The following is an 18983-nucleotide window of genomic DNA, read 5'->3' on the forward strand; positions in this document are numbered from 1 at the left end:
GAGAAGAGGTAACAGGAAACCCCCCTTTTGACTCATTAGCTTCCTTTTCTTCCTAACACTGTCCCGTCTGCTGGCCATCTCTCTGATCTTCTCTCTATACCGTCTCAACTTCTTATGCTGACACTGTGTGACTGGAATATTTCCTTTTAAAAGATTCATACAAATCTCACAAACAGACTGAATAAAATCGGGCGAGCACTGTTGTAAAATAACCTTACGGATTTTAGGGGAGCTTGTGGTTAGTGTTTTCAGTAAAGCAAAGTTTCTTCTCATTCTTACAGACATTGTTTCTATTATTTTTTCCTGGGCAAGAAAACACACAGCTTTTCTGAGGGTAGTATCCCTGTTCTCAGTCTTAGTTGCTCTGGACAGGTGGGGGTTAAATCTATCAATAAATATCCGTGTGGCTCTCTTGTAGCTTCTTCAAAACTTTCCAAAAAGTATTGCACACGTCCTGGGTATATTTGTCTAGCTAGTGTATTAACTTGTAATTTATCACGAGGGTTTTTAAACAACACCATGTAAGTACTGTTCAGACTGATCGTCCTGCTGTGTTTACCTTGTAAAAACACGTTCTGGCTCAAAATCATCACACTCATATTTTTATGGTGTCTGTATTGAGTGAAAATCCGGACCACTTCCGGATGATTAGCTGCTTGAAAAATAACATCGTCCAGTACAATGAGATGACTTTGGTGTGAGGGAAACAAGGTCTCATCTTGAAATGATTCAGGAATGCCCTCGATGAATTTAATGTTTTTATTTTTCTCTTGAAGCTCAGAATACAAAGGTTGAAAGGATGTATAAACCCACACAATATTCTCAATAAGCTTGTTCAAAACATGTACACAGTTTTCCAATACAGATTTCACAAAAAAGGTCTTTCCAGAGCCACTTGGCCCGATAACCATACAGGAAAATGGCACATGAAGTCTGGGGTCAAACTCGATTAAAGCAGGCTGAAACATTTTTTAAAAACAAACAAAAACGAATAACAAAAAATCAATAACCAAAGGGTAAAGTCAGACCTCCTGGCAGCAATCTACACTTGTCATAAACAACCTGGAATTTTTTGGGAAATGATGAATTTTGTAGTGAAAAGGCTGATTTATTACGAACGATACTGTGCTGAGGGGCCTCAAGTGTAGACCCTCCTTCACAGTTATCAATGTAATTGTCAACAAGAATCTTTACAGATTCAAAGTTGACCTTCTCGCAGACATCATGTGTTTGTGTTATTCCTTTTGCTTTCAAAACAACTTTACCTTTTCTGGTCATGTAACCATAACTCTTAGGTCCTGCTGCAACAAACTCTGTAATGAAATCATCCTGGTCTAACTCATTTGTTAGCTCGCCTAAATACCTGCCTGTTTCTAGTTCAGATTGATTTTCTTTAGTGAGATACACTACGCTATCAGTGTCATAGTAAATAGCTCTTTCCTGCAGCTGATCCAAGTAACTGTAGAGTTTCATACGCCCATATGAAGTAGTGAAGGCCGCAATGAAGATGTTATCTGTCGAGTTTGGGAGCGGAGTGCAGAGGTCACCATAACACCATTGAATAAGAGCCACATCATCACTGACAAAAGAGAAATAGCTCACTTTGTATTTTGGAGAGAACATGAGGTTAAAGAATTCCTCGGGGTCACTCACCAGTTTGCTCTGTGTGAGATTATTTCTCTGACCAAATTTTCCCCAAAAAGAGTTTAAACACAGTTTGGCCATTTGTCTTTTAGCAGGGTTTAGTTTTATGTTTTCAGGGTCTAAAGTTATTCCTTGCTTAGCCTGGTAGTCTTTAATGTAAAGCTGTTTAGCCTCCTCAGTTACAGCATCTGATGGGTAGCCTGAGGCTTCTTGTTTTTTACGCAGGAAATGATGTACATAGTCTGTGAATATTGTGTTACTCTGTCTCTCAAAGTGCCATACCTCTGTGATTCGACCTATTTCATAACCCTTTTCTAATGCGAGGTTAAACTCGGGAGTGGTCCAAACCCCTCTCAGTGCTCTATCCTCGTTACTATGGTTACAGGCTCCATGTTGGTTGTTCATTTCAGCACAAGTGCGACAGAGAGTAAAGAGAAGTTTTCCTGATTTTGTTTTATATGGTAAAACGGGGAAATAGACCCCTCTCGGGGGATGAACAGTGGCTTTGATAAACCCAAAGTAGTTTTTAGGGTGCTGAAAATTTTGAAAGATTATTTGAGGATGACCTAAGGGGTAACTACATGTACTATTTACATATGGATACAGGGATGTGACATCGACATAGTTGATTTTCTCACGGGGCCCGGCACTACAGAGAAGTTGTGCTGGGCTTGTACGGCCTCCACAGAGAGCATGGCGGGGGTTCAAAGGCTCTGGTGGATCATAACGTTTGAGAAAGCTGATTACACTCTCATCACTACGTTTTAACTCGGTCCACTCATGCTCCCAGATTATAACAAGAGAGACATTATGCTCAGCTCTCAATCTAGCGAGCCTGTCTTGAGTGGCGCTGTTTAACTCTGCAAAAGAGGAACCTAGCAGGGGGTTAACATCGGACTGATTGGAAAAACACTTAACACACCCATGGAAGTAGCAGCCCAAAAATTCCCACGCGTATGTTTTACCATTATTTTCGGAATATCCATCTACATAATAACTACCGAGTTGTTTTTCTCCTTGATTGAGCGCATGTCTGATAAAAACACCTTGCGTACACGAGAGATATTCGAGCCATTGAATTGAGGATGAGGAAAATGATTTTACCTGATTATGGTAATTTAAAGGACAGGGCAGGGCCAGAGAATTGGCAGGCATGAAGTTTGTCAAATACGTTTTAAGACAAGCGCTTGCAAGCGTGTTGCGACTGAAAGGATCTACTCCTGTCTCTTCAATAAACCCGTTTCTAAACAATGTGCAACCCCGAGCTAGAATTTCAACATCATTTTTACAGTATAACAGTGCCTGTTTCATGAAATTGAAGGGGCCAGAGCTGACTGAATCATACCATTTGTAAAATTCCTGTCTAATTTTTGATGTCATGCGCTCGAGACTAAATGCGGAAGGGGGAGGGTACGGTCCAACATAAGTTAGGTTTTGTTTGGAGCTGAAAGAATGAGGAAAAAAACCTTTAACACTATCTGAAAATCCCATCGCTTTCGGGATAGCTGACAATGGCATAGGTAGGAAGCATGACGAGTCTATATAACGTTGATTAAAGTCTGGGTCTGTAAAGCTGATCACTTTGGAACCTTGCATTATCAAGTTTGGTTTTAATCCTCGCCTAACTAACCCGCGAAGGATAATGTACGCATCGAAACCCTTTGCATTATGAGCGATAAAGATTGAGCCCTTGAAGTGGGGGCGTCTAAAATGAGCAAGAAAGTTTTCAACGCAATGCTCGCCCTGAGAGCTCCAAGATTTACCATCTGATGTTTTTGTACACACCAGAAAAGGGCTGTGCTCACCGTGTTCGTTAACAAAAGTTTCAAAATCATTATTATGTTTTGTTTCGCGTTGTAAAACCTGCATATAGCACTGATGTGTTTGATGATCACTAGAGATTTCCTGACGACAGATTTGGCATTTTCTCTTTTGGCATTTGTGAGGTTTTTCATGTGCTGCTAAGTAATATAGCCTTGAGCACTTGATACATTTCCTGTAGAGGTCACAGTTGCTGGCAGACCTTTCACGCCTCTCAACGAGTTTTTTATGGCTCTCAAAACAATAACGAGATCTACAGGTGCGATTACAATCGGTACATACAATAGGGGAGAGGAAATGATCGTTGCAGTCAGGCTGCATACAGACTGAGCAACGAGCAGGGCAGAAATGGGATAACACATGGTTAAAGCCTATGTAACAATGAGTACACAAATACGCTGTGCCCAAAAATCCTTTAAGATTTTTGATAGCGTAGTAATGATTGTCAAATAAAAATAAACACAAGGCTTTTGCGCTATTCACTGTACTAGTCTGAAATTTACAAAGGGTGCGATCATCCTCGTTACGGTAAAATACTATAATTTTACATCCTAGTAACCTTTCAAATGTAATTATTTGATTAAACCCAACAGGCGTTTGATCATTTAGACCAGCTTTTTGTTGAATTTCTCTAGCTAATGTTTGTGCTTGATAGTCATTAAAATCGGGTTGCAGAAGGTGGGCAACACTTATAGCAAAACACAACTTATTCGAGGGGTTATGGACCACGTATAAAAAACGTCTTTTCTTTTTCACAATTTCGCTGTCGAGTATGTGTTTAAGCAATCTTTTCCCACTGCCATTTGGGGGTGTAACAATCTGAGCTACAACCTCCAACGAGCCATCACACATTACTGACCAGTTTGACTGTACCGCTCTCAAGAATAAATTTTCAAATTCAGATAAATCATGATTATCACGTAAAATCACTGAAACATTATTTTGTAACTGCTGGCCTATCAATTCTAACTGGATATAATCACCTGGACGTGCGTGAGAGAAAACCCTGTTTGATATTTCACGTGCACTAGACATTACGCCTTGATAATAATGCGCATAGTCGGGTATATCGTTTGGAGGAGGAAAATTCAAAATTTCTCTAATTTCAACGTTATTAAATTTATTTCTAACAACTATAGAGGGTTGTGCTGAATTACTGGCGCAACTCTGGTCTGGATTACCCCCTTGTTGAAAGGAGTGATCATGGTTTACTGGGTTAAGTGGCTCGTTCGCAGAGACAATGTCTGCGGGAGAGCTGAGTGATTGATGAGGATTAGAGTCATTGAAAGTGGTTGACAGCTGTATCAGGGGGCTGCGGCTGAGCGGTTCGTTGGGACACGCATTGTCTGGGGAAAAGACTAGCGAATGCTGGCTTTGAGAATCAATGAAACGATTTTGATTTAGCCTGTTTATTTGACTCAATAACTCTGGCGGTATTTGAACCTCATTTTGTATTTGGGCTAAAGCTTTTAAAGCTCTATTAATTGCTAAAAACGGATCAGAAGAGGAGATGTTTTGTGTCAGACTCATTTGTGAATGAACCGCGTCTGACTCTGTTTGGATCTCATCATGATCCAATCCCAAACTCAAAGAATAATCGGGCAAGAGCTAAATTAAGCAATTCTAAAGGATCATTATTATTGATCACCTCAGGTTGCTCACTGTTTTGTGAATATGTAATCTGAGAATGGTGTATATTTTCATTTAACCTAGCTAACGCTGTTTCTAAAGCAAGAAACGGGTCTGTAATATCTTGTTCCTGGTTATCCATTTATTTTATTATTATTGTTTAACAGGAATATATTAAAAGAACAAAAAACCACAAAAGAGAGTATGTTTGAAAAGCAAAATGAAAAAAAAAAACAAAAACAAAGTTTTTATAAGATGAGCTGAACTAATTCAGCAAACAGAGATACCGCGCGAAGAGCGATTGAAGCCAGCTGCCTTCGGGTGCATGTTCGCTTTGTCCTCCTTGTCCTTGCGAACCTGCGGGTCCTGCTACTCCTCCTTCTGAGACGCCCTGAGAATTTGAGGGTAAGATACAAACAGTTAGTAAAGTTAAATAGAAAAGGGTTAGTTTTTATTTTTTTAAAAAATGAGAAAATAGCGAGAACCTAGAGAGACTGACCGTGATTGGGTCTCAAAGGCAGGCGCGGTGCATTTCGTGTGTCTGATGGCGGAGAATAAGAAGCGTTTCTGGGGCTCCGATTGGCCGGAGCATCGGGAGTGAGCTCGGAGAGCAAATCTTGCCTGTCCCCGGCGGACAGGCGCAAGTTTTTCCCAGAGGGTTGCGGGAGAGAACAAGCTCCGGCGGGAATGGAACTGGGGCCAGATGAAGCAGGGCGATCTAGCGTAGAGAGCAAATGCTGTCTGTCCCGTGTGGAGAGACGAATATTCTTTCCTGTGGATCGCACAAGCACTGGTGGTGAAGAATTCGGGGAACTCGTACCAATAAAGGTGTCCAAGTCAGAGATATCTAGAAAGTTTGATAAAAATGAAAAAAGAGGGTAAATGTTTTGTTTTTCTTGTACAATTAGCTGTTAAGAAGGGGAACAAGAATGAACCAAACCTACCAATTCGATCGAGAGACTCAAAAAAAGAGGAGTTGAGCAGGTTTATCTCAGAGTCTGAAAAGAAATAACATTGAGTATTTACAAACGGGAAAAACAGTAAAAAATATAAACATTATATGAACAAGAGTGAGAAAAAAAAAAGAGGTACCTGATGAGGCCATGATCGCTGCTATAGTTTAACTTACAAACGCACTTTTTAGCTCTGAGTGTTAGAGGCGAGCTTATATATGTTTTAAAAAGTGTATTCCAAGTGTTACAGAGCCTATTTTGCATGGCTTTTGAAGATGAAAAAGCTTTTTGACAGAATGGTAAAAAAGGAAAATGCGAAAATGTAGTTAGAGAGGAAGATTAACACTTACCGAGTGATATGCACATAGGGCACGCGAAGGTAGTTGTTGATCCCTGGTTTCATGGCTGTTGAGCTCGCAAGCAGTCTGAGCGGCGCCAGTTGTTGATATGTCTGAAGTCAGAGGTCTTGTGGGAGCTGATGGCAGTCTTAACCTCAGCGGGAGATCATAAAATCAAGCCTGGAGCGGATTGGCTAACCGGGGTGCAAAGGGAGCGGTGCAAGGGTTATGTGATTGGCAGCGGGGGCGCAGTGAGGCGGAGTTGGTCTAAGGGGGGAATTTTCAAACGAGGTAAGCAGCGCATTCGGGAGCAGAGCAGGGAGCGAACAAGCAGGAAAAAATTGTGCTCTGCAAGAAGTTGTGGATCGGAGATTAAGAGCGAGGTAGAACTTAGAGTGTGGGTTGAATTTTAGAGCTTGCTAGTAAGAGGGAAGTTTTTGAAGAAAAAAGACTAAGGATTTTCCCTGTTATCGAATATAAGGTTTTTGGGAATAGAGGGGTAGCTAACAAGTTATTCTAGGGTTTTGGAGAAATCGCGGAGAAATTTTTAAAGGAGTTTTGGCTTTGTTTGGCTGAGCATGAAGGGAGCCGCGGGGCACTGAATTTGAGAAAAAAGACTAAGGATTTTTTCAGGATTTCCCCTGTTATCGAATATAAGGTTTTGGGAATAGAGGGGGTACCCTAACAAGTTATTGTAGGGTTTTGGAGAAAACGCAGAGGGTTTTTTAAGGAGTTTTCCCTGCTTATGTTTCTAAGGAGGGTTAGGGTTAGGGGATCGCGAGTTTTTTCTGAGTATGAGTTTTATTCTAAATCTACAAATGCATATAAATCGAAATAAAGTTTTCCCCCAAGGCATGCAGCATGTGTTTGTGGCCATACTGAACGTTACAAAAGCACAAGTTTAACTAAACAATTTTAATATGGTTTAATACATTTTTAAACACATGAGCACGGAGCCCGAGAGAGCACGGTCCGGAGACACGGGCGCGCCCCCGCGCGCCCAGAAATACAGCCTCGGGTGCGCGCGCGCGCACACACACACACTGACCCGCCACCAGATGGCGTTTTTTGAGCATAAAAAAAAAAAATAAAATTTTTATTGCTTAAAGAAATAAAAGAATGCTATTTTTTGATATATAAGAAACTTTCTAAATAATCAATTATATTTTTATGAATATCATATTTTTTAGGAATATCATATTTTTATGAATATCATATTTTTATTACTTAATTACTTCCTACTTCCAGAGCTCATGAATAATTTAATTACTTCCGGAGCTCATGAATAATTAATGACCTGTCAGTTTGACGAAAGGGGTATAATATCACTCTCTCACACAATATGTTTCGACTCATACATAACATTAAACATTGTGTGAGTGGGGCAACTCAACCAATGCCTTCTACTGAGTTTATCTGGTGATGACAGGGTCTCTTCTGTGGAAGAAATAAAAGTAATCTTCTCTTTACTTCAGCTGCTGCTGTGGATTTTGTTTTATTTATGAACTCTTTCCTGTAGTTGAATGTATGAACTGGTACATGGCACCAAAATGCACTAATATTCAGTTTATATTAAGGTCATCACCAGTGTTGGGTTGTCATTACCAGTAAGACAAGAAAAAAGCCACACAAAAATGCCATTTCCTTGACACAGGCAACTCTATCTTGCATCGGCATCTACTCATATACTGTTGTCATAAATCCTATGGCCACTAGAGGTCACTGAGGTATAATGCTCCCCACTAAGCTATGCTCTGAGAAGCTATGCATTCTCAGTACGCTCATCCATCATGGTAACGAACAGGTGGCTTAGTGACCCTCACCGGGTAATGTCTTAGAGTTTCTGTAACCTGTGTACACTTAGATGATGGTGGTTCAATGGACTGGTGTGTTTCTAGAGGTATTGTGGTCCTCAGAACTTGTTCAGCAGTCTTTTCCTGATTAGATATACAAGGGTGAAGCATGGTGTAACTCACTCTGGGTTAGTGAAGTTTGAGAGCTTGTTGGAGGCTCCACTGCAAACTGCTGAGAAATTGTCTCAGGGCGTGTCAGCATCTGATCGACATGGCATATTCATACTCCTTGTGCTCCTACATAAAAAACTCATTTTATATGGCTCCTTTTATATGACTCCTTTTATATATGAACTCCTTTTGTATGACCGTGGAGCCCTTTCAGGATAAAAGGGTGCAGCTTAGGTGGCAGAACCACTCTCACGTCCCATATGAAGGATCCCTGCTGTATCGTGAGATGCTGTCTGCACAGCAGATAGGGTGACAGCACATGATCTACGTCTTTCGCAGCTGGGAAACATCCAATTGTTACCATTCCCGGGATATGAGAAAAAGTAACATCAGACATAGTGTGACATCTGATCTTGGTGACACTGACCGGTAACGTGTTCAGTTGAGATGCGTAGAATACCTCTACTGGTCCTTGTTTCTCCTTCTGCGCAAGAGGCACAGGTAGCTGTGACAGTCCATCAGCAGTGACATGACACATACCTTTGCGGTACTGCAAGGTGTAATTATGCGCTAACAAAAGCACTCAGCACTGACTCACAGGCGATTTGTCCACAGCCATTTCTTCTCATTACTGAGGAGCTCATTCAGCAGTTTCAATACTGTAGCTAAATCAGGTATGAAACGTCAATAATAGTGTAGCATTTCCAGAAAAGAACGTAGCTGGCTTACATAACCTGGTGCTGGAGCTTCCATAATGTCACCTTTTCTGGTGACTTGTGTGACCCCATCGTGTCAATTATGTGATCCAGGTATTCCACTGATTCCTGGAAAAACTGGCACCTCTCCCCTTTGAGATGTAGACAATAGTCCTCTAGCCTGCACAAGACTGCCTGAAGGGTTTTGGGGTGTGTGAGCTTGTCAGGGCTGTTGGAGTGATTTTGTTAAATGTTGTCATTGTTGTGCTTCAGTTTGTAAACCTATCTTAAACAGCATGTTTAGATATTCTTTTGTTCTCCTCCCCAGCCTGTTGAACGGTGAGGAGGCCGTAATATTTAACACATTCTAGGCACATTCTATTTGAGATCCTGGTTTCCTTATCTTGTGAAGGATGTTCACCCACAGCCATTTAGTGGCTCCCCTATGCTTGCATATGGTGAACCATTAAAGTTAAGCCATATACGGGTGTGGGGAGATGACCTTTGGATAATCAGGAAATGTGGCTAAACAGTTGTAAGCATATATTGTGTGGCAGGAAGTCATGTACACACACACACACACACACACACACACACACAGCCTTAGTTTTTATGGCACGCCACAGGGGTTTTATGGTGGGGGTTGTGAAACTGAGTGGCTCTTGTGTTCTGTTTGCAGTCTCTCTGCGTGGTCTAATTCCAGCAGGGTCACATGTTTGGACCAAACAAGGGCCACTGACAAGGATGTCATCCAGATAACAATGGGTAGATGGTAGTCCGAGAAGCTCTTGACCCATAACCTTCTGAAATATGGCTGGTGTTGATGATACTCGAAAAGGTAAATGATTGAAGCAGAATAGCCCTTTTTAAATCAAAATAGTCCGCAGCTTCTTAGATTCTTCTTCTACTTCCATCTGTAGATAGGCATTTACTAAGTCCAGCTTACTGAAGTGTTGACCTCCTTTTAGAGAAGCAAACAGGTCCTCGGTGTGTGGAAGTACTTATCCACGCAGAACTGTGGACTGAGAGTGACCTTGAAATCCCCACAGTGTCATTAGGCCATCCTTCTTGTTGCCAGGCACCAGGGGCGTGGCCCAGTCACTATGCTCTATGTGTGATCACCCCAAGCTCAGTCAGGCATTTCAGTTCAGACTCCACTCAAGGTCAAAGAGCATAAGGTATGTTACGTGGTTGGCAGAATTTGGGTACAATTTTAGGCTTAATTGTCAATCTGGCTTTAATCCCTTTCATTGTGCCTAATGTCTTAGAGAAAACAACTGAGTGTCTCTTTAACATAGCCTCAGCCACAGTTATCATTTTCTCTTTGTTCTTCGGCATGAATAATCTTTAAATCTTTCCAGTTCAGATAATTAACTCCCAACCACTCCTTACCAAACAGCGGTGGGGCATCCACCTTCACCACATGCAAGGGGAGCTTTGCAAATTGCTTGTTCAATTTGACTTGCACCTTGATGGCCCCTTCTGGTGCCAGTGGCTCCACAGTGTATGTCTTCAGCATGATACCAGTGGGTTGCAGCGCCAACGGACTCAGCACACTTTTGTACTGTTCTCATGCAATCAAAGACACAGTAGCCCCTGTATCCAAAACCATCTCCATTTTCTTCCCGTTTACTACAGGCATCACTGAGATTTGTGAATATATCTCTTTTCAAGACAAAGAATGCAGATTCAAATCACTATCAATGTCAGGTCTGATTCCTTCACATTATCTTTACACTTATTAACATTAACTTGCTGCAACATGATGATTTTTTCTCTTTTTGTCCTTCACTCTGTGTTAATTGAATTACCTTTCTGTTCAGAGTTTCCCTCTTTCTCTTTCCAGTTCCAATCTTGGCTGCTTCTGGCTCTAGTTTTATACATGGTCTTTGTACCAGAAGTCATCATCAGTATGATTCATTTTCATGCAGTGGTGGCATTTATTACCTTTTTGCGACAGCAAACGGTAAAAAACCTTTCAGAGAACCACTTAACTGCTGAACCTCTGCCAACACAGCATAATCAAATGCTTTGAGAAACATGACATCCTTCTCAGTCAAAAGATGCTTTTGCACAGTTTCACACTTCAATCCACAAACAAATCTGTTCCATAGAGCATCTTCCAGATACTCGCCAAACTCACAATGTTCTGACAGTCTTTTCAATACCGCCACATACTGTTTCCTCTTCCCCCAGTTCCTCTTGTGGAACCAGAACCTTTCAGCTATGACTAGGGGCTTGAGAGCAAAATGAGCTTGCAAAATACCCACAATATTGTCATACCGAATAGGCCTACAGGAATATGTAGACCACAGCCAGTTAGAGAGGTCCAGCCCTTGAATATCACTGATTGGTTTAGACCACGATATTGGCATAATGTGTGTCTGTTGTTGACCACACCGAGACTTTCAGAGTTGTGGACACGTACTTGAACGGCTGGTTGCACTGGTGCTTTAGTCACATCACTGAGAAATTAGGTTGCATATGCTGTCAAATTGGTCGCACTCTAGAGCCCTGTAGATAATACTAAGTGCAATAATCCTTTCTGTCATCGTTGTATTTTTACTCAGTTGTATATAGTATTTGTATTTGTATTCTATTTTTATCTTATTGTATATTTATTTTATTTTATTCTACTGTATATAGTATTTTATTTTATTCTATTCTGTACAGTTGTGTACTGTATTTATTCTTATTGTATTCTAATTTTTGCCTCATAACTTTTGCACTGTCCACTCCTGCTGTGACAAAACAAATTTCCCACGTGTGGGACTAATAAAGGTTATCTTATCTTATCTTATAAAAGAGTAATAATTTGTGCCGCATTGACGCTGGCATGTTGGGTTGGAGCAGAGCAGGGGGTGTGTGACCAAACACACAGAGAAATGGGCAATCTGCTGCCTGTAAAGAACACCAGGGGAAACATATCTAAACTGAACAGTGACTCCAGAGTGTGGAGAGTTAATCAAAGACAATGTCTCAAAGACATGTTGCAACACATTTGAATGAGATACACTTATCACAATAAAAACACTCCTACCTGCTGATGAAGGATCGTTCATCGTCTTTCTATAAAAGCACAATAAGACAATCTTATTAGAAAAAACCAACGCACAACGTCTGTGTGTCTTTTGTAAATTCATTTATGTTAAAGTTTTAGTCTATCGGCCATGTAGACCCAAAACAGATCTGAAAATTGTAGAAACCTCATAATAGTTCAATTCAATTTTATTTATACAGCGCCAAATCACAACAACAGTCACCTCAAGGTGCTTTATATTGTAAGGTAGAGCCTACAATAATACATAAGAGAAGACCCAACAATTGTATGAACCCCTATGAGCAAGCACTTTGGCGACAGTGGGAAGGAAAAACTCCCTTTTAAGAGGAAGAAACCTGAAGCAGAAGAAACCTAAAATAACTAATTGTCTGTCCTGAATCAGTCTTGTTAGGTAATGTTCAAATAATTTTATCATTCCAGTGTTTTCAGTGTGGGTGAAAGTACTCAGGGCCTTCAAGTTACACACTATGAAAGACAGAAACAATTTCAATATTCAGAAATCTAAAGTATTTATCAGCAGCAGAATGGAACCAAAATTTTTTTTCCATGTTTGTTTTTCATTTATATGAAGCTTTGAGTATTTTGGATCAGTAGCACTGCTGTGTTTGTTGCATCATATTGCTGTAATTGTTTAAATGCTTTATATATTCTGAGCTAAGTTGATCTATAGTGTTACATCATATTCTATAAGGATGTTATGTGTTTGTAGACTTTCTGCCCAGTTTGACCCATTTAGCAGAAGTCAGCCTGTTTAAGGCTCTGATATCTATTCTGTATGACTTAAAGCAGTTATGACATGGTATGAGTATCGTGGTTGCTAGGCAACCTGAGCAGCGCGACGCAGGCTAGACCTTCCAATTTTACAAGCCTCGCACTTCCGGCTTTCTCGACCTTCGAGGACAAGGCCCACATAGACCACGAAGGCCGCGTCCTCCAAGGATGCAGACCCTGAATTTGGACACGCCATTTATCTTTCCACCATGTCCTAAGTCTGCCCTGGGACCTCCTCCTGGTGGGACATGCGCCGGAACAATTCACCTAGGAGGCGCTGAGGAGACATCCCTGTCAGACCTGAACCACCTCAGCTGGCTCCTTTCAATGTCGAGTAGCAGTGGCTCTGCAATGAGCCATTCATGCATGGCTGAACGCTTCACCCAATCTCTAAGGGAGAGGCCAGCCACCTTTGGGAGGAATCTCATTTCTACCGCTTTTATCTGCAATCTCGTTCTTTTGGTCACCACCCACAGCCTGTGAGGTGAGGGTTGTTAGGTCTATATTGTTGATTGTCATTTATGCTTAGAAATATGTATTCATATATGCTTAGAGTTTTATAATCGATTGCATAATGATAGAGGTCTGATTCTTAACCCTCTGGGGTCGACAGACACGTCTGCACGTCAAAATCACATGACCAATTTAAGATAACACAGCTACAAGATGCAGTGTTCTGGCATGCTCACAAATCCAAAGGTCATGAGAGAGGTTGTACCTTCTCTTACTGATTTATACTAAGTATAAGAGCCTTTTGTTTAGGTGGACCGCTTGGCTCCTAGCACCAGCTTTTGGGAGTCATTCACAGGGTCACATCTTGACACACACCCACACACACACACCCACACACACACACACACACACACACACAGAGAGACGGTACTCATTGTTCATATGTATGCCTGTGTAAGACGTCATATGTTAACGAGACTATGCATATTCATGTAACCACAATAAAGAGCAGTGCTACAGGGGAGCTAACTGAGAGTGAATGGGGTTCGAGAAGTAATGGCGCTCGTCACAGTTCTTTCACTCGTGCACGAGCAACACAAAGAACTTTGGTGACTTGCGTCTTGCTTTTGCTGTTGTAGTATGTGGGATTATAATATTATTTTATGCCATGTTAGACCCCTAATTAAAGATTGTGAATTATTATGTAGTTTTAGTTTGCATTATTCTCCTGAATTAGAAGAAGCTGACAACTATTGCATTAGTTAAACTGATTTGCATTACATTAGACTGCTGATTGATTGTGGATGAATGATATTGTTTTATGATGCATTATACTGCTGAGTTATAAGAAATACTGCTCGCAGAAAGTCATCGCCTTATTTGTCTGATTAGAAGAGAACAGAATATGCTGGAGTTTTCTGCCCCATCTCAGCAGGAGCAGATAAACAGGGAGCCAAGGTCGTAGCTTAGGCGCCGTGTGAGAGAAAGCATGTGAATGTTTAGGCTTTTATGATAAGGTGGGGCCACTAGAGGCTATAAGAGTTTGATCAATGCTCCACCATTTTGAGATCTGATGCTGCCTGCGTACGGTGTCCATCTCCCACGCGTGTGATCATTAAAATCATCGTTTGACTCAACCCGGCCGGACCAGTGTTGTTATTGTGGTTTTTCCTCTTGTATCCATCCCCAATATTTGAATCCGTAACAAGTAGAATTGTCTCGTTCCAGCGGTGGGTCTGTGCCAGACAAACCCTTCAAGGGTAGTGACGTAGATTGAATGGTAAAGTGAGAGATGCGCTTTTACACTCATCCCTCATCCACAGCCTCAACACTGATCTGTCTGTCAGCCACCCCACCCCCACTCTGATTTTAAATCCACAGTGCTTGTATACAGAGGCAAAATTACAAAAATCCATATTATGAACTCAAAGTAAGGGCCACTAACAAAAAACATTAATTGACAGAGCTGGAGACCTACAACACCAACTATCAACCACTGGTAACACTGTCCCCATTCAGAACTTCACCAATGTGACTCTAACAACTTACATGATTGGTCAACTCTCAGGACCATCTAAAAGATGACAACCATACTACGTGTTAAACATGGACCATCAGATGGCTTTCTGAATGGCTTTTGTTTTAAATTTAATTTTAGTAACTTAACCCTATAATAATAATACATATATTTGTATCATATTTGCTACATGAGTTTCTGAGTGCTGTATCTCATCAACATGATTAATACGATCCATAATTTCAAAATGTTATGGACAAAGCTTTTTTGTTTTCGAATTAACATTGTTGTTAAAAAAAAAAAAAAACAGTTGCTAAAAAACGCCCAATCTATGAAATGTCATACAAAAAAATATATAACAAATATATCATAAAAATATATCAAATAACATGATATAGCAAAAACATTTGTGGATTTTGTTATAAGGGTTATTAAACATCTCAGTTCCAAAAAATCTGTCTTAAACCCGGCTGTGTGCAGGAGAAGGACCCAAACACAAACTCACCGGATCAGGACTTAACTCAAAATACAATTCTCATTTGCTGAATGGGAAAAAAGGCAGAAATATACAAAACTAAACTGGGTAAACTAATAATAAATCATATGGGAAAACACAGGGAGAGTCACACAGCTATGAGGGAGGACGCAACATGGAACTGAGGGAGACGCTGACCTAAATACATATAAGATAATGGACATGCGAGCACATGGGGAACACAGCTGAGACGAATGATCATAGCAAGACAGGAGAAGCAAAACTGACAAGAAAAAACATGGAAACGCGGGATCTTCACAATAAAACGGGAAACATGATGCAGGAGTAGAGGAGAGGCAGACAAGAGGGAGTGAAGGAACACAAGGGAGAGCACAGACATGACCGGCAGGGGGGAACATGGGTAAACATGATGGAATGAATCACCAGGGAAAACAAGACACAAGAACTCACACAACTAGATAAACACAGAGGGACATTTCAGAGGGCAAAGAGAGGGGGGAAATAATGAACAATACTGAACAGAATAACCTAGGAAACTTACAAAAACCTTTAGAATAACAAAGGGACAGAATACAGAATGCCCCAAAACCACACAAAACTTAAAACACTGGGTCAGAAGTCCTGGGACCATGACAAAATCTGAATTTTCTGGCTATTTTTTGAAGGGTTGGGTCTTACAGGGTTAAGCGGATTTTCAGTTGTCTAGAAACCAAAGGCTTGTTTTTTTAAGAGAAAGTTTAAATGGGATTGAGGGAATGACGTTTTTGCACTGCAGTAACAATCCAACAACATCAAAAAGTTAAATCAAAGAGTTGATGTTACTAACAGCTCACCTCTCTGCAGCAGATGACTGCTGGACTTTAAAATCAATGGTGCGATCTTTAGACGCGTCACTCTTTAAGGACACACAGCTGGGTGAAGGTCTAGTACCTGGTTCAGATTTAGGTTTACGTTTCCTTCTCCTTCTACGATTCTTCCTGTGAATAATGATGGAGCAGTGATGTGAGTGCTGAGCTGTGACATGGAGAAGAGTCATGGACAGTTACAGATGGTCATCTCACCTCTGAGCTTTGGTCTGGCTCTCATGTTCCCCACACAGAGTGCTTTTAGAGGGAGGGGCTCCCTCCTCTCTGTCCTCACACTGATCCATGCTGCTCAGCTCACACACACTTTCTACCTTCACCTGCAGAGGAAACACAAATCATTCATGTGCACATCAAATGAAACCCTCCTTTCCATCATGTGTGCTGTCCAAATATCAGCTGCTTCTTTCCTGCTTCATCTCAGTGTCAGCTGAATGCAGTCAGACAGCAGTGTGAGGCAGAGGAAGCTGCCATCAGCTGCTCTACTTCTACTGTCAGTCCACTAAATGGAGACCTGAAGTACACATGATCCATTCACTGACACACACTGATTCACTGTGATTGGAAGCGTCCATCCAGTAATGCTCTGTGTCTGTGAGTTTAACTAAATATACTGGGATATACTTTACTACTGCTGTCGAAGACCATCAGGCGGGGACTTGTGTGGCAGCCAAGTCTCCCTGAATGCATTTCAAATGAAACTCTAAGTGAAGGAGAGCGGATAAAACTTTGAGTAAAGATTTTAAATAACTCTGTTTCTGTGTCACTAAAGTTTTAAGATGCTTTTAGGTGAACGTGTAGATGTGAAAACTTCAAGTATCTGCTTAATTTATTCAAAAATAACAGACAGAACCTCTAGATTTAGAGCACATGTATGTTACAGTCTGTGGATCATAAAATATTTATTTCAGTATAGCTCTTTATAAACTTCTCAGATGTAAATTAAAAATCACATCAGTCACATCAGTTTATTCTGCAACCTAGACATCCACATTACTCATACTCTCATAACACATACATATAGGGCCTTGGGGGTGGGCACGTTATACAGCATCCAGAGGATGGTCGGTGTACTCCAACCCCCCTCTGGCGCTGGTGCCCTACCGTCAATTTTAAATGCATATAGACACTGAGGGTTTTCGGTAGGAGCCGTGCTGCTCTGTGGCAGGAACCACCATGCCCTCCTGTGTTTTAAATGCACTTTAGAACAGCACACAGCAACACTACATATGAGCGGGCAGAGGGAGGTTTGGGGTCCTTACTCACCCCCCATTCTGTTAACAGTCAGGGCTGGGGGGCTGGGAGGAGGTGCTGGCCATCAGATTGGGGTCAGGGATGCGGGGCCTCCCTGCTACTGCAGATAAGGAGGTGGTCCGCTTGCCTCCACCCCAGAGAGAAGGGTTACATCTGCTGGGTCTAGGTGTGGCTTGCCCCTCTGAGGGCGGGGGTACCTGGACCTGGGATATAGAGTATGTTTGGGGAGTGCGACTGTCTGTGCAGTGTCTATTTGTGTCTGTCTACATGTTGGGTGAGTGTTGAGTATTTGGTGGTGCATACGGGGTGGGAATGCACGTCTGTGTCCGCGTGCACCTGTTCGTCTGTGTCTATATGTCAGGTTGGGTCTTTGACTCCACCTCTCTGGGTACATCTCAGGCCCTCTGAGGTATGGAGGCCTATCTCCCCTCACCACACTCCCTGCCGGTGGTTGATTCCCTCAGACGTTGGTGTGTTGGTGGTCCTTGTCGTCTGGGGCTGGGCGCTCATGTATGTACCGGCTCACTCCTGGTAGCTGATTGGCGGGGCCGGGCGCCTGTGGCCCGGCTGGGTTCCTTCCGGCAGGTGGGATGCCCTCAGGCCTCTGGCCTCTGGGCCTGAAGCTCGGTCCTCTCTGGCACAGCTGGCTTCTGTACTGCACAATAGCATGTAATACCTGGATCACCTGTATGGAGAAAAAACCCTAGAAAGAAAACAAACAAAAAAAGAGCAACATAATAGATACAGCACCATCACAATAAACTAGATAACAGTTGATAACAGTAGATACTAAATGTTTTTTTGTTTTCTTCCCCCCTTTCTCACCGTCTCTTCTCCCCTCTATTTTTCTGTCTCTCCCTCTCTTTCTTTCATTCTTTCTCCCTGTCCTATCCCCCAGTCTTGTCTGTCCTGTCTGCAACAACCGAAAATTAAATCAAATAAATACATAATTATAATAAAGGTCAATCAAATGGACCAATATGGCAAGGCCATGATGATCCACTTGGTAAAGTAAATCCGCTTGGCATCTTTCTTGGCCTTCAGACAAAAATTCTGATGGCTAAAGATCCAAACGGGACACAAAAAAATTAATAAATCACATCAGACCAGCTGTGATTACTGCTATTTGTCCAATTTTTTTATTAATAGTACTTTTTTTCTCTTATGTTTTCTCTTCTTTTCGCCTAAAATGCTTTAAAATACATGACATTCAAATGTCATGAGCCTCCTGCATGAGAGCTATCATGTCCTTGAAGTAAAGCTTCAAATCATACTACAAAGTGGCTGAATGACTGAAAATAGTTTGTTAGGCTGTTTTTTTCTGTACTTCCTCTTGTGTTGAAAATAAACTCAAAGTCAGCAGTGATAGAAAACTCTAAAATAAAATTATTGGAGTATAATTCAGAAGTATTTAAACTAAAAGGAAAACAATAGGGACTGTAGAAGCTGTACTTTGATTTTCTACCTGGATGTGAAGGTGCAAAAAGGTGAAACATTCAAATAAAACAGAGGGACTTAAAGAGAG

The 18983-nt window shown here is 41.5% G+C and overlaps 1 protein-coding gene and 1 pseudogene across 2 annotated transcripts in view; both read right to left on the reverse strand.

Annotated features, from left to right (window-relative positions):
- Window positions 1-16677, reverse strand: part of LOC143415594 (uncharacterized) — a 51481-nt pseudogene extending 34804 nt beyond the window's left edge. The window contains exons 1-3 of the transcript XR_013096022.1: window positions 16403-16677; window positions 16175-16318; window positions 12085-12113 (exon numbers count right to left, since the gene is read on the reverse strand). The product of XR_013096022.1 is annotated as an uncharacterized LOC143415594 (transcript). The remainder of the gene's footprint in view (window positions 1-12084; window positions 12114-16174; window positions 16319-16402) is intronic.
- On the reverse strand, window positions 5343-6949 carry LOC112432828 (uncharacterized). The gene is made up of 4 exons (XM_076880827.1): window positions 6398-6949; window positions 6039-6092; window positions 5594-5941; window positions 5343-5485 (listed from the first exon to the last, which is right to left on the reverse strand). Exons 1-4 carry the CDS (start codon window positions 6411-6413, stop codon window positions 5343-5345), a joined length of 561 nt encoding a protein of 186 aa, XP_076736942.1. The 5' UTR covers window positions 6414-6949.
- Window positions 16678-18983: the final 2306 nt, after the last annotated feature.

The sequence above is a fragment of the Maylandia zebra genome, unplaced genomic scaffold (genome assembly GCF_041146795.1).
Source record: "Maylandia zebra isolate NMK-2024a unplaced genomic scaffold, Mzebra_GT3a scaffold01, whole genome shotgun sequence".
Taxonomy (NCBI): domain Eukaryota; kingdom Metazoa; phylum Chordata; class Actinopteri; order Cichliformes; family Cichlidae; genus Maylandia; species Maylandia zebra.